This window comes from Cavia porcellus, unplaced genomic scaffold (genome assembly GCF_034190915.1).
Source record: "Cavia porcellus strain 051 isolate PalLab524CR breed Dunkin Hartley unplaced genomic scaffold, mCavPor4.1 scaffold_1, whole genome shotgun sequence".
Taxonomy (NCBI): Eukaryota; Metazoa; Chordata; class Mammalia; order Rodentia; family Caviidae; genus Cavia; species Cavia porcellus.
The window spans coordinates 135,101,032-135,123,684 of record NW_026947484.1 but is presented as its reverse complement, the minus strand read 5'-3'; the positions used below and the strand labels follow the sequence as shown (position 1 = coordinate 135,123,684).

Sequence of the window (22,653 nt, the reverse complement as noted above, 5' to 3'; positions counted from 1 at the left end):
TTTTTAAAACCTCATACTGCTGTCCAATTCTATTCATTCAAGAAGTTTCCTTGTAGCCTATGCGTATGTTGGCGCACGCCAGTAATCCTGGCACTCAGGTGGTTGAGGCAGGAGGATTTCCATGAGTTTGAGGCCAGTCTGGGCTACACAGTGAGTTCAGGATCAGCCTATAGTACACAGCGAGACCCTGTCTCAAAAAACCTAAAAGTAAAAAATAAATAGAATGAAGATTTCGAACAAGGAAGTACACACATGTAATCTGACGAATCTGGGGCAGGAAGATTAGGAGTTTGAAAAGCTTACTTGAGAGTTGTCTGGGCCAGGCACTGCCAGGAACCAACGATACAAAGATGAATGTCAGAAGCCCTGTCATAAAATATCAAGGGTGAACTATGAAATTGTTGAAAGTAACGCAACTATCTGTGCTTAGGAAAGCATGGGAAGATACCAAAGCAAAGAGGCAGCACTAAAGAGGTATCATGCGTTTGAATCAACAGCAACAACGGTGGAGAGAAGATCTTTGAATAAAAATGAAATACTGCCTCTTCTTAAGAGCTCTCTGAAGAGAAAGTTTGTGCTGGTATTGTTCGGACAATTGAATGCTGATGTCTTTTGCTCTGAGTGAATGATTTGGGGATAACAGTGTGCAATATATGGACTATTGTTGTCCCCTGATTGATGTGTTTTGAAATTTTGTTGTAGTTTCTTTTTTCTTTTTATCTTTGAATAAAATGCATTTGAAAAAAAAAGTTCATGATGGTTTGTTAACTTGTTCAGAGTTCTATATACACTCTTCCTACTGTACATTTTTCTTTCATTGCATTTATTCTAATATGTATGTTTAAACTTGGTTTTGTGATTATTTAGTAACATTAGATTGAAAGTTTCTTGAGGATAGGAATGTGTCCTTTTTTTCTTACAATTGTATAATTTCTAGCTATTACACACACAAAATGATAAATAAATATGATTTTAAAGTGCATGGAAAGCTGGCATGGTGCATCACAGTTATCCCACATTCTAGGCAGTTGAGGCAGGAGTATCACAAGTTTGATACCAGTCTGGGCAACTCACTAAGACCCTGTCTTGAAATTTAAAAAAGAAAAATTCTCACTTCCCTTTGCAGGTTTGACTATTTTGTTTTATGATACTGACAGTAGATAAACAAAATCTAACACATGCATAGACTTGAAAGCCACATACAGAGAAAAAGTTCATGTGTACATAGTATCTTATAGAAAAAAATAGTAGCCTGGGCTCCTGGAGGGGAAAGGTAGCAACACAAGCCACTGAGAGTTTCAAGAGAAGAACTACAGGGCAATCAAAATTACATAAGCAGCAGCTCTCAGAAGATCATCCGTGGTGGTAAACTCTACATGAACCATGTGATTTCTTCTGAAATGATTTTTCTTAGGCATTAAGGGAAGGCTCAGCAGAGCCTTTACTATTCTAGGAGATTTTTTCCTCTCAGAGCCATGCCTTTCTTTGCAGAGGTCTTTGCAAATTTTTCTGAATAACCAACTTAAAGTACATCTAAGAAGTATATTTGAGATGCAATATTTTCCTCTCCCTTAGCCAGGCTTATTGCTACCTTAAATTGGACCTTGAGGTTGTAAAGATGAAAGTGGGTGGGAACACTTTGCAAAGTGACTCGCATTATCCAATACTGTCAAGTGAAAGAGCTGCTGAACCCTGAAAAGCATTCTTCTCAACAGACTTGGAATTTTTATTGTTCAAAAGGGATAATCCATTGAGTATTTGTCGTTGCTGTCGTTGTTTGCCTTTTTGAGATGGTTTCACTATACAATTCAGGCTGACACTGAATTCACTTTATATGCCAGGCTGGTTTTGAATTTATAATGATCCTCCTGTCTCAGCCTCCTGAGTGCTGGGATTACAGGTATGCACCACCACACCTGGCTATTTTGTTTTGTTGAGATACGTGTCTCACTTTGTAACCCAGGATGGCCTCCATTTTGCAGTAATTTTTCTTTGCCTCAGCCTCCCAATCTCAAACCTGGGATGACAGGTGTAAACCACCCCTCCCCCACACATACTTTTTTTTTCTTTGAAACAAAGAGTTATCTCAAGTGCCCAGGCTAGGTTTGAATTTGTGATCCTCCTGCCTCATCTGCCCACTGTGTTGCGATTTCAAATATAAGCCACCATGCTTGGCCAGCCTAGTATATTTTTGTCCTCTGAGCGTGTTGCCCTTGCTGGCATAGAACACCAGCACTCAAGGGATGCTTTTGCCTCAGCCTCCTACATATTGGGTACTATTACAAGCACGCCTGTCTGATTTAGGCTCTTTTATACACTACAAATATATTTTGGTAACTAGAAAGGTCTGTTGAAGGAATTTGAGGTTTTTGGTTTTGCTTTATTTTGAAGTGATTGTACAGTCCTTGCTCACTCATGTCTATCTGTTGCAAACTGTTCATTTCTGGAAGACAGAGGTCTTGCTTAGGCATCCAAATTACTCGGCTGAAAACCTCTCTATACTAAGTAAATTTCATTTTAATGTGAAAGATAAGAGAAAGAATGTTTGCCCTGTGAGCAGAGAGAAACTGAGGAATTTTGGATCACTTTTGGGAAAAAGAGAAACTTTTTATGAAATTCCTGTATATTTGCTCAAGGTTTACCCTTGTCTCGCTGGGTAAAACATATTCACGTTGTAAAGCCGAGAGACGCCCCAAATCACGTTCCACCTCACTCCTAGAGTCCTAGAGGAGTTAGTAAACACTTAAATTGCTTTCTTCCAGACACCGGGAAGAAACTTAGAAGACAGCTACCATCTTCGTTGTGGTTAAACACAGACCACTGGTTAGCGTCACTCAGCCCTTTTGCGCAAGCGTATGCGGAGCACTCCCCCCGCCCCCCCCCGCCTTCCCGTGCACGCAGTCGGAGTCTGTAACTCTCGCGAGAGAAGCGAGATTTATTCCTACGTACCGGGCCGTGCTGCTTATGGCGGCGCTGGAGAGGGGGCGCTGAGCTGTTGGGGTGAGTACGACCTCCGGGTCCAATTTGAGGGTCGCAAGAAGCTCGGCTAAGGGTGGATGGAAGACCAAGACTAATAGGAGAGACTTCTGAGTCAAGGTGGGCACTTCTGGAGCTCCGAGTAGGGAGAGCACCCGCCCTGAGTTCCTACCCTGGGCTTTTCCGTTCGTTCTCTTGTTCAACCGTCTGGGCTTCATGTTAGGCTACAGAGCCGTAGTGGGGAGTTGAAGCCAAGGGGGCGCGTGGTGATAGCTGTAGTGGTGACTAAAGTGGGGGGAGGGAGCGAAAATGGAGGCTTCGACCGCAGCCAAGATGGAGGCCAAGGGTGCGGGGCTCGGGCGCGAAGGCTGCTGGGAGCTGTAGTCTGGCCACTTTCTCTCTGTGTCTTGGCTGGGGAAACGGGAACTACAAGTCCCGGCGGGCGGGGCGAGGGGGTGGTGGCGCGGTCCTTTGTGTGTAGCTGAAAGAGGCAGAGGAGAGGGGCCTACTCTTGCTTCATACCCTGTTGTTTCCTGGCGGTCCCCTGTTTGGGGATGCGACTACGAGTACCAGAGCGCAGTGCGGCAGTGGCGCCTTCTTTGTGTGTGGACTGAGACCCCGCTCCGTCTAGAGGAAGTACTCAGGAAGACTCCTCAATCAAAACTGACACTGTCATACAGTAGAATAGACACTCTCACCGCCAGTCACCTACAGCTGGGTTTCAACATCCAGTCTTCCCCCATTGGTCTCTTTTCTTCGTCTTTCTTAATCTTGTAGGCACGTGGCTCCCACAGCGTGTTCTGGGATAGTTCAGCTGTAGCCTCCGTCTCCTGCGGTGCAAGCATAGCCTCACGTTGTGCAATGAAGAGCTTGACTTCGGCATTTTTTGTAAAGTTGGTTAGTTTGCCCAGTTGGAGACACTTGCGAGGTTTTTACCATTCGATGTTTTTTTGAGGTTTGTTTGAGGTTCTGTTTTGTTGAAACAGGGTTTCACTGTAGTTCAAGGTTGCCTCGAACTTGCAGCGATCCCCTTGTCACGGCCTCACAAGTGCTGGGATTGCAGGCATGCGCCACCATGCCCAGCCATCCCGTGTTCTGTCGGTGCGAAATCCAGGTTCTTTTGCTTTGAAAGTTTCTCTGAGAAACACTCAAATGGCTGCTGTCATGCTTGACTCACAGGTGAGGCGGGGAACACTCCTTCAAACACTGCAAAAATAAAAAAGAACCTGTACCTACTATAATTGGAGTTTAGCCCCTAAAATGAGTGGAAAAAATGCTCTTGGCAGTCAGGAGGAAGGCACTGTAGTAGTTAAATATACTTCTGAGGCTTAAACTTTTATTATGCTGGTATGAACTGAACAGTTCATAGCCAGAGCTACCAACCTCCTTTTTAAAAATGTAAATTCCAAATTATACCCCACTAATACAAGCTACCGAAACACCAGTTTTCATTTAGCGCTCCTGGAATACTTAACATTTTCAGTCTTACTTCTCTGAGCAATATAATATTTTGATGTGGATAAGGAAGACGTTTGTTAGATACTGGGCAGGAATATGTCTGATCCAAAACTTAGATAAATAAAATAGTCAGTCTTGTTTCTTTTTAGTCCTAGGACAGACTAAAAGCACCAATAATAGTCTGAGTGGTTTTGCAGCTGCTCTGGATGTTTACCATCAAGATGAGTATTTATAGCAGCTGAGTTGAAAAGTAAAGTATTTAAGGCACAGAAGATAGGTTTTCTTTTTTTGTACATAAGTTCTGACCTAACAAGTATGGCCTTTAGAGAATGTGCTTGAAAATTCTAGTAAGTTTCTAGAAAGGAAAATAGAGTGAATCCGTGCCTTCCTGCTGTATCTTTCCCGTTTTCTCCCCTACACTCTACTTGCAGAGCCATCCTTTTTCTGGTGTTTTGTGATAAAATGATACATAACATAAAATACACTTTTTAAACCTTATTAAATGTACAATTCATTGGCCTTGCTTTGAGGGCTTTGAGGGCCATACTTCAAACAAGGTAGTTGAGGCAGACATGGTGGAGCTGGCCTGTAATCCCAGCACTCAGGAGTCTGAGACAGAAGGATTATTGCAAGTTGAAGGCCAGCCTTTACTAGTCAGTGAGACTGTCTCAAAACAACAGCAAAACAGTTGAAATATGGAAACTCTGACACAAAATTTTGAAGGTTTAATATTAGGAATGTGTTGCAAAATGAAATAAAAAACTTGATTTTGTTAAATGCAAAAAATACGTGTTACCCATGTCTTTTCAAAAAACAAAGGAGAACCACTTTGATATCTTTGACGCAAATTTACAGAAAGCTATTAAAACATTCTAGTTTCATAAAAAACGAAATTTTTTTTTTTTTGTCTTTTTCCTTTTTATCGGTACCAGGGATCAAACTCACGACTGCCTGCTTGCAAGGCAGGCGCTTATGCCGCTGAGCTAAATCCCCAGCCCCCCAAAAAGAATTCTTTTAGCTAAAAAAATTTTAAGTGTATTTAAAAGATTTAGTAGATAAAATGTAACAAGAGTGACTTATCTTGAATCCTAGTATTTCTTGCTTTAAAATCCCTTTTGTACAATCAGGATTTTAAAAGTGACTGTTTCTATATTAGAATATTTTTCACTTGCCTTTTGGGTACCTAATTAAAAACAAAGCAATACAAAACTTTAATATGTCCTTTATGCTGAAGTTAAATATTAATATGCAGTTGAAAAAAATTGATGGGCATTTTCCTCAATTGCACATGTAAATCGTGTGTTGGTTTGCAGCTGTGGTCAGTACCTAGCTAGTGATTTGCATTTCTGGTTCTCTAGTTTTAATAACTGTAAGCCCCCATACATAGTCAAGTCTGTGCTGGGTACTGCCCCCTTTCATTGGTGAAAATCTTTGCCTAGTAGTCTTAATTTTGCTTTTAGCTTTCGCAGGCATGTTTTCTTCCTGTGATCAGCTTTCACCTACTTTGTGGACTGTGGTAGTAACTATTCACATGTGGCTATTGTGCATTTAAAGTATGACTAATCAGAATTAAAACATTCTGTGACTATAAAGTAACATCCAATTTCTTTTGTTTGAGACAAGGTTTTACTGTGTAGTTCAGGCTGACCTTGAATTTGTGGTCGTCCAGCCTCGGGCTTCCTGAGTGCTGCAGTTACTAATGTGCACCCTCAGGTTCAGATTTTGAGGAATATAATTTTTGGATATGATTTTTTAAAATAAAACATTAAATTAATTTCATCTGTTTCTTTTGATCTTAATATGAGTACTAGAAAATTTTAAACTTTGGATATAGTTTGCACTGTATTTTTGTTGGACAATACATTGTTTTCTGATGTGTCTAGAGTATTTAACAACTTCTCACACTGGCATCTGTCATACTTAAGACTATTAGTGTATGTAACAGTAGTTAGGTGATATACACATACTTTTTTTTTTTTTTTTTTTTTTTTGTCTTTTTCTTTTTTATCGGTACCGGGGATCGAACTCATTACTGCCTGCTTGCAAGGCAGGCGCTTATGCCACTGAGCTAAATCCCCAGCCCCAGATATACACATACTTTTAAATATCTTGGTACCTTTTTGTGTAATTGAAACCCAGCATTAGAAGCTGGGTGTGGTAGTGCACACCTGTAATCAATCCCAGCAGTCAGGAGGCAGAGGCAGGAGGATCACTGTGAGTTCAAGGACAGCCTGTGATATGTTGTGATTCAAGACCAGGCGGAACTATATGGCAAGACCCTGTCTCAAAAAAACACATGGTTGTTACTCTTAAACTTAGATAAGGTGTAGTCCTTCAGATTTTCTTTTATTTCCACTTAATGGTTGATGATTTCAATCCATACCCACCACTACTACCAGTAGGAACTGAACCCAGGGCCTTCACTGAGCTACATCCCTAAACCTTTTAAATTTTTCATTAATTTAAAGATTAAGATCTTGTAGAATTGCCTAGCCTGGTTTCATATTTAGGATCCGCCTGCCTTAGCCTGCCCAGAGTGCTGGGGTTACAGGGCAGGCACTGCCACCACACCTGGTGTGCACTGGAATTTGATGGGTTTATACATCAATCAACAGGAATAGTGAAGCAAAACAAAACAAAAACCCCAACTTTTTTTCCTATTGAAAATTTCAGCTACAGTTTGATGACGTTAGGCAATGGAGAATATGGCCTATTTGGGTCTTCACTTTTCCTCAGAGGGGCGCAGAACTCCTGTAGAATTAGGAAGGAATACTTTGTAGACTGGTTTAGCCTCTCTCAACATTTGCCACAAATGACTTTCAGAATGATTTGTCAAAATGATAAATCAATATTGTGAGCCAGACGTGGTGGTTCGTGCCTGTATTTTCAGCACTTGGAGGATTGAAGGAGGACGATTGCCGGGGCTATGTAGTAAAACCCTATGTCACACACACACAAAAAGTCCTGCATTGTGATGCATTTTATTTACTTCGTATGTGTGTATGTTTTTGAGACAGTATTTCACTGTACAGTTGAGGCTGGCCTTGAACTCACAGTGATCCTCCTGCTTTAGCCTCCTGAGGGCTGGGATTACAGCATGGGCCACTGCATCTGCCTATAGATTGCTTTGCTTTGCTTTTTTGTACCAGGAATGGAACTTAGGACCTCATGCTTGCCAAGCAGGCATTGTGCTGCTGAGCTGCATATCCCTGGTTAGATTTCTTATGACATATTAGTTCAGCAATGCAAGTGACACCTATGATTCTGGACTCTTATGGAAATGGTGTTCAGGATGCTGCACCTCAAATACAGTATGTGTACTGCAAGGCCCATTAGGAAGCACAGTGACCTGCCCAGAAAAGGAAAGAGAAAGTCTGGCATGCTTCAAGAAAACTACTTCATTCCCAGAGTTAGTCCAGGGATCCCTGAAGTTTGATGCCAGTGGTGAAGGCATGACCAGCCATATAGATGATGAATATCGATTGGTAGGAGTCAAGGATCTGAAGTGCATGATCACTGCCTCCTTTGATCTGACTTCCTGCCCGAAAACGTTTGCAGAGCAACTGAAGCTGGTATTCCCTTGTGAACCAAGGCAAGCATGAGATGAGGGTACTAGTGAGAGCCTGCAAAGCCAGTGAGAGTTATCAGACTCTCATTGAGGCTTATCTGTGGGGCTCATTGTCGGCCATCTGCCATTTGGACTGCTGCTTCATACTGTGCAGCGTTTTCATACAGCGTGATATCCCAGACCTGGGAACTGTGTCAGAGGCAAAGCCCCACCTTGTCATCCTTATGGCTTTTCTCTCCTGGGCAAGAAAGTCTCTGACATCCTTTGTGACCTGTTCTTAAAGATGACAGCCACCAGGATGACTGCATTTCATTCCAGCAGCAGGTCTACAGGAGGACAGACTGCTGCAACATAAAACTGAGTTTGGGCTTGATTTTGAGCTGAAGTTGTATGTGATTGACCTGGGCATGCTGGAACAAAAGGGCCCAGCAGATGTGGCATGGCACTGGGAGCCATATACAAACACTTCATGCAGGAGAGTGTTCTTGAGTGCTGAGTGAGTTTGCTAGCCAGTCAGGCATTGACTTGCAATTTGAAGGGGAACTTGTCACAAATAGGCTGCTGAGCCCAGGTGTAGAATGAGGAGCTGTTAGAGTTAAAATAAACCCTAATCATCACACCACCAAAAATAAAAATGTTAGGTGCATATATTCGTCCAAGACCCCTTAGAGCTAACACAGTTATAAGGGAGACAGTAAATAACAAACAGGCGGTGATACTGTTGATCTGAGTGAATGATTTGGGGATGACAGTGTGCATTGTATGTGTCTTTGTTGCCCCCGATTGATGTGTTTTGGAAAAAAAATATTGCTGTAGTAGCTTAGATGCACTGGGTGGATGATAACAGGCACAGTAATAAAGTTGAATTTGCCTCTCAAAAGTTTGAGGCATAATTAGAAAAAGAAGGTACAAATATGAAGCAAACTGTGCGTGGTAGTGCACACATGTGATCTCAGCACTGTTGGAGACCAAGAAGGCAGAAGGGTTGAAAATTTGACTCTAGTCTGGGCAATTTAATGAAACCTTGTCTTATAATTTAAAAATGGGTCAGACATGGTAGTACCTGCTTGTAATCCCAACACTCAGAAGGTTGAGGCAGAAAGATTGCTGTGAGCTTGAGGTTAGCTTGGGCTACGTAGTCCAAAGCCAGCCTATACTACATGGTGAGACCCTGTCTGAAAAACCAAAACAAAAAAATTTAAAAATGGGGCAGAGATGTGCTTGCACCATGAGGGTGCCAAAATTATACTCTTAGTGGACCTATATGGCAGCAAAGAATGATAATCTTTAGGGACATGCCCAAAGTTAAGGATTAGGGGACAGAATGGACCTATCTGGGAAGAGAATTGAAAAGCAGTAAAAAGAATAGAGACATTTTGAGTAGTGGTTTTTACTTTTACTGCAAGTCAGAAATCTTTGCTAGTAAAGAAAATGTACCAAGATCTGACACCTCCCATAGTTTAGTAAATTTAGAATTTGTGTGGGACCGAGGCTTTGTTTATTTTGCAGGTTTGTTATGAGTATGTAATTCAGGCTCTCTTTGAATTCACTGTGTAACCGAGGCTGTCTTCAATTCAAGTAGTGATCCTCCTGCTTCATGTGGCATAGTGCTAGGATTACAGGCATGTATTACCACACCCAGCACTTTTTGCAGTTTTTTGTTTGTTTGTATGTTTGTCTTTTGAAAGTTGCCAGGGGATTGAATTAGATGTTTAGTTAGGGCTAAGAACCTCCTTTCTAAAGTGCTAGCAGGAATATATCACTGAAAATGTTTTTAAGGCAAGGTTTTGGCCTATTGTGTTGCCCCTACTGACCTCAAACTCTTGGCTAAGGTGATCCTCCTGCCTTACGCTTCAGAGTAGCTGAGACTACCAGAGTATCACAGCATCATGCTGAAATTGAAGGGCTTTGATTATTTGAGATCTTGTTTGAGCTGTTCCACGCGGACCTTGAACTAATTGTCTTCCCTCAACTCTCCCTTGCACTTCATACCCCCAAACCCCTAATACTAAGATTGCAAGTGTATATACCACCATACCTGGCTAAAGTTGGGGTTTTGGGTAAATAATCTGGTTTTAAAAAATGGAAGAGGTCAGCAGTAGAAATGGGCAGATTCGGGACCTGAACTAAAATACATCTTTTAGGACGAGGACTAATACAGAAAATAACCTTGAAGGAAATACTAGTAAAACCTGGAATATTTGGTATAGAGGTGGAAAGGGAATAACTGAGTGATTAAAAGAGTCATTACTTTTAGACTTCTCTAACTAGTAGGAAAACGATCTAAATGAAATTGACAAATCAGGCAAAGGTAATGTTTAACAGACAATAGTTTTTATTTTGCATGTGTGTTTAGGGGGTATTTTTGTTTTGTTGCTAAGGATTAAACCCAGGGTCTTGCACATTAAGCATGCACTCTATCAATGAGCTGTACTCCCAGCGACATAAAGTTACGAAATACTAGAAAGTACCGACAAATCTATTATGGAGTTCATTTTGCTTATGTGGAAGCCTTGACTCTTGAGTTTTACTAGTAACAGTGGTTGGGGTGTGTGTGTGAGAGAGAGAGAGTGAGAGAGAAAGACAGACTCACTGTATTGTTGAGGCTCTACTTCCCATGTGCTGGGATTATAAGTGTATGGCTGTCCTTTTTTGTTGTTGTTGTTGTTTTTTTAATACACTAGAAATTGAACTTGGCCTCATGCACAAGGTACCAGGTCGGTGCTGTACTGCTAAGCTACATCCTGGACCCAGTAACAGTAGTGGGAATTGAGCTCTCCTGGTTAAACTGGCTTTGCAGCACTGACTTCTCACTTTAATCATCAGTCTTCTGTCTGAAAATTTATTTTTACATGAGTGTGTATGTTTGTGTGTTTGAGACAGGATTTTGCTGTGTACTTCATGCTGGCCTTGAACTCACTATGTAGCTCAGCCTGCCCTGGAACTCAATACAGGCTTCCTAACTCAGCCTCTGGACTACATGTGAATACAGTGTCCACCTATCAGTATATCTGCCTTTTGCTTCTCCCCATATAAATCATTTTAGTTGCTGGACAGGGTGCGCTCTTGTCATGCTGCCGAGACTGTGGGAGGGTCACTTGAGTCCAAATGTTTCAGACGAGTCAGAGCAACATAATGTGATTCATATTTAAAGTACTTTTTTAGGGGGTGGAGGGTTTGAAACAGGGTTTCCTCCCTATGTAGTCCAGGCTGACTTCAGACTCAATAGTGATCCTCCTGCCTCAGCCTCCCAAGTGCTGCCACCATGCCCAGCCAAAACTCATTGCAGTTAACAGTACTGTTTTATTTACATTGGAGCCAGTGCAAAATAGTCACTTTTTATTTTATAAATAATACAAAAGATGTCTGTGTTACTTTCTTTTTTTTTTTTTTTTTGGTCTTTTTCGGTTTTTATCAGTACCAGGGATTGAACTCACGACCACCTGCTTGCAAAGCAGGCCCTTATGCCACTGAGCTAAATCCCCAGCCCCCTGTGTTACTTTCTTATGTTTACTACAGTAGTTTCAATGAGGTTTGTTTCTTTCACTGTCATCTCCCATAGGATTTCAATACTACTTTGATGAAGAACTAAGCCAGTTTTTTTATTGAAATGCTTCATAATCTGTCTGTACTATATCAGTCAGGCCACATATCCTATTTTATTGCAGCCTAGATCTCTGTTGATTTCCTCTGAAATAACCCACCCTTGTTGCCACAGTCATTTGGGCAGAAAAACTACTTGATGCTAAGCTTTAAACACATAATAAAAATCATATATGGTCCCAACTCTCAAGGAACTTAGTATGTAGTGGCATATTCAGGCTTGGTTTATGTGATATTTCATGCCTAGAATACTTGACTTTTATTTCTTTTCTTAGAATTCTGTCTATTTTTCATTTCAAATTCTACATCTTCTCTGTGCCCACCATGTTGTTTTGATGCTCATACTATAGTGAGTAAACAATAGTTTTAGGTGTAATTTAATATTCTCAAATAGTAGCTGAGCACATTTTTGGCATTTTGTTCTGCTTTTTTTCTCTAAGTTTAACTCTTAGCAAGATGATAAACTGATGAAACTTTTTTATGTTTTCCACAAAACTTAATGCAGTGCCAGATGCTTTTAAAAATGCTTATATCAAATTGAATATTAACTTCCAGTTTATTAGGGGTAGGAGGTCAGTAAAGATTGTGAAATAGTTGGAGGTTTTGGGTGTGTAACATTAAAAAAGCAATCAGTTGAGCAATATTTCAAATACTACCAAAGAAAGAGTACTGTATTGCTTGCTTCTCTAGTGAGTCTGAGTTAATGTGATGAGTTTGTCTCATTTCTCACGCGATGTTCCTGATTGTTTGGTGTATGTTATACTTAATACTTTCACTTTTTGCCTCTAGTATGAAGTGTAACAGAACAGACTTTACCACCTGAAACTGCTGCTTCAAGTTCAGATCAGGCAAGGAACAAACCTCGTAACAACCAGCAAGACCAAAGAAGAGTACACTTAAGTTGAAGACACAACACTTGATCTGAAACAAGAAGTTTGTGCCTACTCAACAGCTTTGAAAGAGCACTTCCCAACGCTGCTAGTAGTCTTTGTTTTCTTCAGTGCTGTACTGTGAGATTGCCCGGTGCAGCAGCAGTTGTATTCTTTATTAGCTTGGTAGACCATTTTCTCTCGCTTTTTTTTTTTTTTTTTTTAATACTAGCAACTTTCACCCTTTGAAACTTGTGCTGAAAAAGAAGAATCAGCTAATACTACTGAAAGTGCAATATTTGATTATCACTGCGAGGTAGGTTTGTAGTTTTAATAAGAATTACTTCCAAGCCAGGTTTAATGGCACATGTCTATACTCTCAGCACTATGAAGGCTGACTTAGAAAGATCACAAGTTTAAGCCCTGCCTAGGCAACTTCGTGATTTGTTGAGACCTTATCTTTAAGGGAAAAAAAGTTAGTAAAAGGCTGCGATATAATTCAGAGTGAAGGCACTGTATTCAGTCCCTAGTACCTCAAGGAACAAAAAGGGATTTTGTAATTGTGGATTTTCTGCTTGATTAAATATAAAATCCTAATTTCTTATCTAAAGATAATCAGAAAATCACTTTTATGTTTTCAGTATAATTTAGTTTTGGGGAGTTTTTTTTTTTGATGGTGGTTGTTTGTTTTTTAAGATAGACTCTTGGGGCTGGCGATTTAGCTCAGCGGCGTAAGCGCCTGCCTTGCAAGCAGGCAGTCGTGAGTTCAATCCCTGGTACCGATAAAAACGAAAAAGACAAAAAAAAAAGATAGACTCTTGCTATGTAATTCAGGTTGGCCTTAAATCACTACGTATCCCAGTCTGATGATGCTTCTCCTTCAGCTTCCTTAGTGCTACAGTTACAGTCCTACATCACCAAATCTGACTTCTAGTATGAAAATACTAACATTAATTTTATTGTCTTTTGTTAGGATAATAAATATAGCCAGAACTGGGATTTTCCACAAAAATTATATTTGATTTATTGGTCTCTTAGAGAAGTGCTTTCTGTACTACTTAAAATTTTCAAATACAAATGTCTATTGCAGTCTTTTTGAAACCTAGATGATACTTTTGGTACTGATAATCTCTGCTTCCTTTTCTCCACCCTCTCCAACATCTAATACTTATGTACAGTCACTAGCTAGCATTTACTGCATGTTTGTGAGTGAGTGGTTGACATGCTTACTATATTTGGGCTTATTGTTGCTGGAATATAGTAATAAATGGATAAGGTATTATAAACTTAGGACTTAGAGCAATTATTAGAAAAAAACAGTTTAATGAAAGTGCTAAGAATATGAAGGGAAGGACATTTGAAGGTAAGTAACGTTTTGTTAAGGAAAGAACCTTTTTTTTTTTTTTTTGGTTTTTTGAGACAAGGTGTCACTGTGCAGTTCAGGCTGGTTTTGAGCTCACATTGTAATCCAGGCAGGCCTGAAATTTGTAGCAATAAGAGGGAGAAGTGTCTTCTAGTACAGGTAGAGAGGAATTAGTAGACTCAGGGAGATCCTGGAAACTTTGTATCTATCTTCAATGGTGTAGTTCTGAACAGAGTAGAAGAAACAATTTTGTGGGATGAGCAGAATAAACAGGCTCCTGGACTCAGGTTCTGAAGGGCCCAATAGAATATTTGGCTTTGTTCAGGAGGGAGCCATCAGATGGGTGTAAATACAGACATAATAGATTTTGTTTTTCAAAAATGAGATAGCTTTTTATTTTTATTTTTTGTGAAATAGCTTCTTAACTGTAACCTTTTTGTTTGTTTATTTTTTATTTGTTTTTTTTAGACAGGGTCTAGCAATACTGTTCAGACTAGCCTTGAACTCACTGTATAGGCCAGGATGGCCTTCAATCTGAGATGAGCATCAGCCTGTTAAGTGCTGGGATTATAGTAGGCATGTGCTGCCATGCCTGACTTAGTTTGTGTTGTTGCTTTTTGTTTTTATTTATAGTATTGAGGATTGAATCCCAGGCATTATTTATGTCTGGCAAGTGCTATACCACTAATGCACCATCAGTGTCCCTCCCAGCCTTTTGAAAATTTAATTGTTGAGATGGTCTCACAAAGTTGCCCTGGCTGGCCTTGACTTCGAATCTTCCTTCCTCAGCCTCCCAAGTAGCTGGGTTTATAGGTGTGTGTCACATATCTAGGTACTGCTTTCGGTTTAAAGTAATAGTATGTTCATTTGAAGGATAGATTGAGAACAGAAATACTTGGATAGACTGTAAGAAAAATCTAGTGTGTATATATACACATATAAATGGTGGACCAGGTGGATATTAGGTGTTCTAATGTTAAATATGAAGATTTGGTGACCCAACTCAATGTGAAGTTAAGCCTAGAGAAACTGAATCTAGTTGTCCTACATAGAATGAATCCAGTCTAACTAGTTGTCCAAGCTAAGAAAACTTTCTAGTTCCCAGGAATAAGGACGCTTAAGTGGAAATTCATTGAAAGTATATATTGTAGAAATGTGTTGTGCTCATTAGATTATAATCTGAAGTTGAAAATATGCTAATATGAAATGGTAAGTGTTATCTCTGGGGACTAGAATTATAAAAAGCAGTTTTACTATTTGTTAATAGTAGTAGAGATTGAATCCAGGGCCTTCACATTGAGCTTTTATCTCCAGCCCTTTTTAATTTTAAATTGTGAGAAAAGGTCATGCCAAATCACTTAATTGCCCTGGCTGTGCTTGAATTTGGAATCCTTTTGTCTCAGCTTCCTGAGTGAATTCAGGAGTACAGGTGTGTACTACCACATTCAGCTCAGACTGATACTTTTTTTACTTTTATTTTTATTTGTTTTGGTTTGTAAGGGTATAATTTTGGTTTTGGTTTTTTGACAAAGTCTTAGTATTGTAGTTCAGGCTGGCCTTGAGCTCCAATTGTTTCTCCTACCTCAACCTCCCAAGGTGGGATCACAAGTGTGTATTACCATATCCTTACTCTTTTTTGAAAGATCTAATAAGTAGTTATATGAATACTTCTGTACTAAACACTAATTACAGGTTTTTTGTATGAAGCAACTTATTTAACCATCCCAACAGCCCTTGAGACAAGTATTAAGATGAAACAAAACTATGCAAACTCTTAATAATTGAAAACTAATATTTATAAATTGGAATTCCAGGGATGTGTAGCTCAATGTGAAGATCCTGAGATCAGTCCCCAGTATCACACCAAAAAGGGGTTAACCAATAAAAGGAATTTTTAAAATGTTATACTTTTTACTTGGAAATAAATGATTAATTTTAGAAGTACTAAAAGGAGAAAACTCACTTTCACTATTTTGATCTGTTAAATGCAGAAGATTTTTTAAATGTGTGTATATATAAAGTTACTAAAATTAGTCTGTAATCAAGAGAAATAATCACTCAGTATTCTGTATTGGTTAGGGTACAATAAGAATAGGATTGGAATGTCTTTCAGTGAATAATTAGAGCCTGTTCAAAAGACAGCAATTAGTGTAAAAAATTATTTGCATTCAGAGACCTGAAAGCAGCAGAAGTTAAGGGGATAATGAATATAGATTAAAAATAAAATTCCATTTTCTGGTGACTTGAGATACCTTTTCCAAGCTAATTCCTTGTCAGTAGAAGTAGAGATTCTGGAAGAAGAGAACAGAAAAATTCCTTTACATCTCTGTTTTGATACACATTTAGGGGTGAAGTAAGACTGAAGAACAGTCCAGCCTAAATTCCATTATCCTTGTTGGTGAAACAAGTCTTCGAAGGAAGTGTTTGCTGGGCATGGCGGTGCATGCCTGTAATCCCCACACATGGGAGCCTGAGGCAGGAAGATCGCTGTGAGTTCAAGGCCAGCCAGAACTACATAAGACCCTGTCTCAAAAAGAGAATGTACTTGCTCTAATCCTTCTGATTCTAGTTGATTTTCCCTTTGCCAAGTAAAATAGGATTCTTTTACCTGCAAGGATGTTTATTTGTGTAGTAAGAGCTGTATTCCAACAATGAAGCATATTTGAAAATCATAATCTAAGTAATCTAGAATAATGGCTTTGTTTTTATTTGTTAATTGAAAATATGTCCTGGGTGTGGTGGTACACCCTTGTAATCCCATCACTGTGGGAGGCTGAGATGTAAGAATTACAAGTTCCACTCCAGCCTGGGTAGTTGAGCAGATTATTGAAACCATGTCTCAAAAAAACAGGAAGTTTTAAGGATGTAGCTCAGTATAAACTCTGGATTCAAACCCCATTACCAGCCAAAAAAACAAAGACTGCATATTGTCAATATGTATATTTGTAGACTGTGTATGCATTGTTAAACATTGCTATAGGTAGAAAAATAAGTATTATGAAAATAGTTTGCCTTTTACATGCAGAAATGTTTCTTTAGATTGTGTTCTGAATGCTATCAGGATTCAAATTGTTTGTTTTGTGGTACTGAGAGTTGAACTGAAGGCCTTGGCAGTGAGCTATATCCTCAGCCCTTCTTTAGATTCTGAGACAGAGTGAGGCATGGTGGGATGCAGTGGCAATCCAGAGGCAGAGACAAGAGGATTTCCATGAGCTCAAAGCTAGAATGGGCTGCATAGTGAGTTCATTGCCAGCCACCTGAATTATGTAGCAAGACCCTGTGTAGAAAAACAACAGTAAGAAAATGAGATCAGGTCTCACTGTCTTTAGGTTACCCAGGCTGACTTCAAAACTGACATCTTTCAGCCACAGACTCATAGAATTCTGAAATTGCAGGTGTACACCACCATGCCTGGCTGAGTGCTTCACTTTTTTTAATGTTAAATTTTAAAACTATTCTATCATGAATTACTCTATCAGAAATAATATAATAATGACTTTTTTGTTGTTTTTAGAGTTTTGGTTTTGGTTTTTTGAGACAGGGTCTCACTATTGAGTGCAGTCTGGCCTTGAACTCGTTTATAATTCGCTCATTGCCACTAATTCAAGTTGGTATCATACTTTTAATTTGTGTTACATTCTTCAGATCTCTACCCTGAAAATGAAGAGATTGAATAATTAGTACCAGGAATAGAAGTGGTAGCTTCTATGTTCTTTACCTGTGTTTAACTTGTTTTCTGTATAAGGTTTTGCAAAAATATTTTTCAACCATTTGTATATTTGTGAGGGTAGTTCAGTTGAGATAGATAATTAAATATGTATATCGAACTAGTTGAGTGTAAACTATAGTATGTTGAAATCAGTTTAGTTAATGAGGGCTTCACTGTTACGGAGGTCTCCAGTTTTTCCTGAAGATTCCTGAAATAATATGAAGCATGTGTTCATCTGACACAACCAACTTAGTGATGCCTGTACTGTAAATACAAGTACAAATATAAAAGCTTTTTTTTTTTTTTTGTACCAGGGATGGAACTCACAACCTCACGTTTGCCAGGCAGGCACTGATGCCACTGAGCTAAATCCCCAGCCCATAAAAGCTAATTTTTTATTTCTGGCAAAAAACCAGTTCTAATATTTTTACACACTTGAATTATCTGTGTATTCTCCACTTATGGAGACCAGTAATTGAGAACTCTACTTAAAGTTCCTAAACATTAGGAAGAAATCCGGGGGAAAAAAGAAATTTGACTGAATAGTCTCACTCCAGCAAACACTAGGGATTCCTTATTTGTAGGTAACATGGAATAGAGATTAAGGGCTTTGAACATGTTAATGTGATGTATGTCCCATGAAATAGAAATTTGATTAAATGAATTACATTTTTCTGTAAACAAGCCTGAGTTTAGAAAACATAAAAGTTGAATGTCATATGTATGTTATTTATCATAGTTATAAACATCATGCTATATTACCACAGCTATTTGAGATGGAGAATGCATTTACTCTGACTTCAGAGCCTCATCCCCCTCCTGCAGCCCCTCCTTCACTTTCTTTATCTTTATCTTCAACTTCTACCTCATCTGGGACTAAAAAACAAAAGAAGACCCCCACGTATCAGAGATCTGTAAGTCAGGAAAACACTGATCTTAGCTTGTCTGACTTTGTGTTACATTACACGCATGACTTAGTAAGGTCACTTAAGGTTTGTTGAAATAATCTGCAGACTGACTTCTAACTTTTCTAAACATTTCTTTCAACTTTGAAATAACTTTTGTAGTTAGGATATTCTGTTCAACATGTGTCAGAAGACATCTCATTGTCTTCACTGAATCAAATTTTATATATTAACCAGAGAGCCAGGAGATTTAATTTTAAGCAGCCCTGGTTGTGGAGATAGACCTCAGTTTGTATTGCAGTTTGGTTTTAGCAAGTCATTTAACCTCTGTATTCTGTTTCTCCTTTGGTAAAGTAGTGATGACATGCTACTACTTTTTCATGGGCTTTTGTAAAAATTGATTTAATATAACTGACTAGCATGAAGGTATTAAGACTAACCACTTTTAGGTGCAGTGTCCTTGGTTTGCGTTTTTAACCATCCCACCAACTATTTTAACTATTCATACTTTGGGTTATCTTTTTTTTTTTTCCCCCCTGTCTTTTGAGACCAGGTTCACTGTACAGTTCAGGCTGGCCTTGAACTTACTTTGTAACCTAAGTTTGCCTTGAACTCAGTGCAATCCTTCTGCCTCAGATTCCAGAGTGGTGGGGTTACAGGCATGTGCCACCATGTCTGGCCTCAATTGTGGTTGTTTTTTCCTAATTAATACATATCATTTTTATTAATAGGGCTCAGCATTTTACCTAAATGAAAAATGTTCACAAGTTAAATTTTTCAGTGCAAAGATCTGAAAGCAATTGTAAAGATATGGAGATCTTGTTATTGTAGTAAATTCATACCTATAGCCCTTGTTAAGGATCTTGTTCCCTGTCATGTTTTATTTAAACTTACAATTCATCTCTGTGGTCTTATTAAGAGAAATATCCAAGGTTACTGTTATGGTAGTATTTAATGACGATTATATATTCCAGTGCATTGCATTTAATGCTTTTTTTCTTTAGCTTTACTTTACCCAATCATAGATGTGATCATAAAAATACAGAGATTTTTATCAGTGTCTGAAAAATGAAGAGTTCCTCACAGGTGAAAAGATTTCTTTAAATATACCTGTGTGATTGAACAGTTAGAATTGAAAAGTTTTTGCTGTATTGGAGTGTTGTCTTAGGAATTTTTTAACTTACTATTTTGGATTGTCTTTCAAAAGAGCTAGATATATATTACTCCAAAACTTTCTAGTGTAAAGTATAGCATGGAAACTTTCTTTTGTGCTCTTAATTACCACTAACTTTATGCCTTCAACATGCATGGTTTAACAAATCTTACGAGGATGTCTATTGAAGTTCCAAAGTAGTTGTTAATAAATACCTTAAGGAAGTATCTTGGTAGTTTTGCATTGCTATCTCTTGACTGTTAGTAAGTTTGGTCTACAATTGTTGTTTTAGTTACTTAAAATTAATTTAATTGGTCATGGTAGCACATGTCTGTAATCTTAGCACTCAAGAGGCTGATGAAGGAGAATTGCGACAAGTTTGAAACGTCCTAGAATATATATTGAGTTCAAGGCCAGGCTGAACTACATAGCAAGATGCTGGCTCAAAAAATACAAAAGGAAATTTAAGCTAAAAGCTTTTACTAATATAGTTGCTTTACTTTAGCAACTTCAAGGCTAGGTGTGAGGCACATGCCTATAATCCCAGCACTTGAGAGGCTGAGATAGGATTACCATGAGTTTGAGGCCAGCCTGTACTACATAGTGAGACCCTGTGTCCAGAAACCAAAAATGATAATAGTAAACATTAGAAATACTTTTGTCTGGTAAGTGGATATTCTGCCATTAACAAGGATATAGTTTGCTAAAATAATTTATAGATTGTTTTTTCTGAAATGTTTTATTAACTAAATTAACATTTAACTAAAAGCCCATAATCGTCCCTTTATGTATTTTATCTTTAGTTTCTTTGCTTTTTATATTGAAAATCTAGTGATAATCACATTTAATATACTGTGGAAATAATGTATAAATCACTATATATATTGAGTTCATTTTCTTTTTAAAACAGATGAGCTTTGATCCAAACCTTCTCCACAACAATGGACATAATGGGTACCCCAATGGTACTTCAGCAGCACTTCGTGAAACTGGGGTTATTGAAAAACTGTTAACCTCTTACGGATTTATTCAGTGTTCAGAACGTCAAGCTAGACTTTTCTTCCACTGTTCACAATATAATGGCAACCTGCAGGACTTAAAAGTAGGAGGTAATCTGACAGTTGTTTCAAATTTCTTTTGCATGTCAACTTGTTCATGAGAATACTTTTCAGGAGAAACTTAAGTCCAAAAAAAAATTGAAAGTTTTGGCATTTAGCTGTTATCAGTTACTGAAGTATGTAGTATCATAATTTTTGTCATGGTAGTTCTTTTTTAAGAGATGAAAGCAAAGTTGAGTAAAAGATACCAGAATATTTTTACAGTAGATGATGAAAGAGTTAAAGGATTGAAACTGCTAGGGATAGTGTTGCATACCTATAACCTGAGCACTTGGGAGGCTGAGGCAGGAAGCTGGCCTTGAGTTTGAGGCCAGCTTGTACCATATAGTAAAACCCTGTCTCAGAAAACTAAAGTAAAAAGATTATGAACTATATTTGATTTTTAAACTTCTGAAAAGGTCTCAGAACGACTAATAGAAATACTGTTGTTGAGTGTTATTTTGGTTAATCCTCATAACTGTTGTTTGTTAGGCTTCATCCTCATTTTACAGAAAAGGAACTGAAGCACAAAGATGTTAAAAGAATGATTATGATCTTTTTTTTTTTGGTCTTTTTTGTCGGTATGGGGGATCGAACTCACGACTGCCTGCTTGCAAGGCAGGCGCTTATGCCGCTGAGCTAAATCCCCAGCCCCCTGATTATGATCTTTTTATAGCCTCATTTGCACTATGTGTAAATGTCATGAAAACTAAGATTTAATGCTATGCCAGAAAATGGTTGTGGAAAGGCAGTGTGTGTCAAGAGAACCTAAATGTTTTGTGGAAGCCTAAGTGGTGTACTTTTTCACCAGCGCTGTCTTCCTGGGTCTTCAGGGAGTGGCAGAATGTGGCCTGTGGTCTGCTTCCTGGTACTACACTTTTGCTGGCCCAGGGACTACACTGAGAACTGCTGGTTTGAGGCTGTTTCAGTGTTTCTTATTAAGTAGAGCTCAGAAGTGAGGTTCTGAGCCAGATGTGATTGGTGCATGCCTGTAATCCCAGCACTCAGGAGGCTGAGGCAGGAGAATCTTTATGAATTTGAGAGCAGTCTGGGCTACAGAATGAGCTCAAGGCCGGCCTGAGCTGCATAATGAGATCCTGTCTCACACACACACACACACACACACACACACACACACACACACAAGGTTAGTCTAACAAAAATAACGCTTTTCCCCCCACCCCAGATGATGTTGAATTCGAAGTATCATCTGACCGGCGGACTGGGAAACCAATTGCTATTAAACTAGTGAAGATAAAACCAGAAATCCACCCTGAAGAACGAATAAATGGACAAGTTAGTAACTTCAATGCTTTGTATTTTCTTAGGGCCCTGCATTTGCGTATCTTTCACGTTAGAAAAGGAAGATTCTTTCCCATCTCCTCAGTTTGCACGCAAGAGAGTTATAGTATATAAAGAATACTACTTTAAAATTATATCAGAAGCACTGGCATTTCTTGACCTGAAATAAAATAATGGTCAAGGCTGAATTGGGTTTTCTATATAACCCTACATCTGTACTTACAGTCAGTTTATGTACTGTAAGTTTGAAAGTTGGCAGCATGACATCCTCTTGTGGATCATATTAAAATGCATCCCTGTGTCTAGTATAGAGGATATTAAATTCAGTTTATATTGCACAGTGCTGCTCCTGAAATGATTAGCAATGGAAATTTTTTTTTTTTTGACTGGTAGGTTGTGTGCGCTGTTCCTCACAACTTAGAGAGTAAATCTCCAGCTGCCCCCGGTCAGAGTCCAACAGGGAGTGTATGCTACGAACGTAATGGGGTAAACTTGTGTATTTTTCTTAAACCTTTGCCTGATCCACCATGTGATCTATAAGCGTACTTAAAAATTCAAAATGGAAAACGTAAGCTAGTTGCTAAAATCAGTTGTAAATTTGGTTTCTAAGAGGCTTCAAGTGCAGCATAATCAAATAATTTAAAAAGGAA

General features: G+C 38.8%; 1 protein-coding gene and 1 pseudogene across 4 annotated transcripts in view; both read left to right on the top strand.

Annotated features, from left to right (window-relative positions):
• The first annotated feature begins 2,845 nt into the window (after positions 1-2,845).
• Csde1 (cold shock domain containing E1) overlaps positions 2,846-22,653 on the top strand; it is a 39,490-nt gene continuing 19,682 nt past the window's right edge. The window contains exons 1-6 of one of the 4 annotated variants that reach the window (XM_063255834.1): positions 2,846-3,000; positions 12,395-12,790; positions 18,314-18,460; positions 20,515-20,713; positions 21,888-21,997; positions 22,397-22,489. In XM_063255834.1, the coding sequence (XP_063111904.1) occupies positions 18,323-18,460; positions 20,515-20,713; positions 21,888-21,997; positions 22,397-22,489 (540 nt within the window). In that variant the 5' untranslated portion in view covers positions 2,846-3,000; positions 12,395-12,790; positions 18,314-18,322. Of the gene's footprint in view, positions 3,001-12,394; positions 12,791-16,183; positions 16,327-18,299; positions 18,461-20,514; positions 20,714-21,887; positions 21,998-22,396; positions 22,490-22,653 lie in introns of those variants that run through there. The other 3 variants (XM_063255844.1, XM_063255850.1, XM_063255823.1) reach the window with 3 other exon arrangements.
• LOC134477621 (U3 small nucleolar ribonucleoprotein protein IMP4-like) lies at positions 3,103-8,637 on the top strand (annotated as a pseudogene).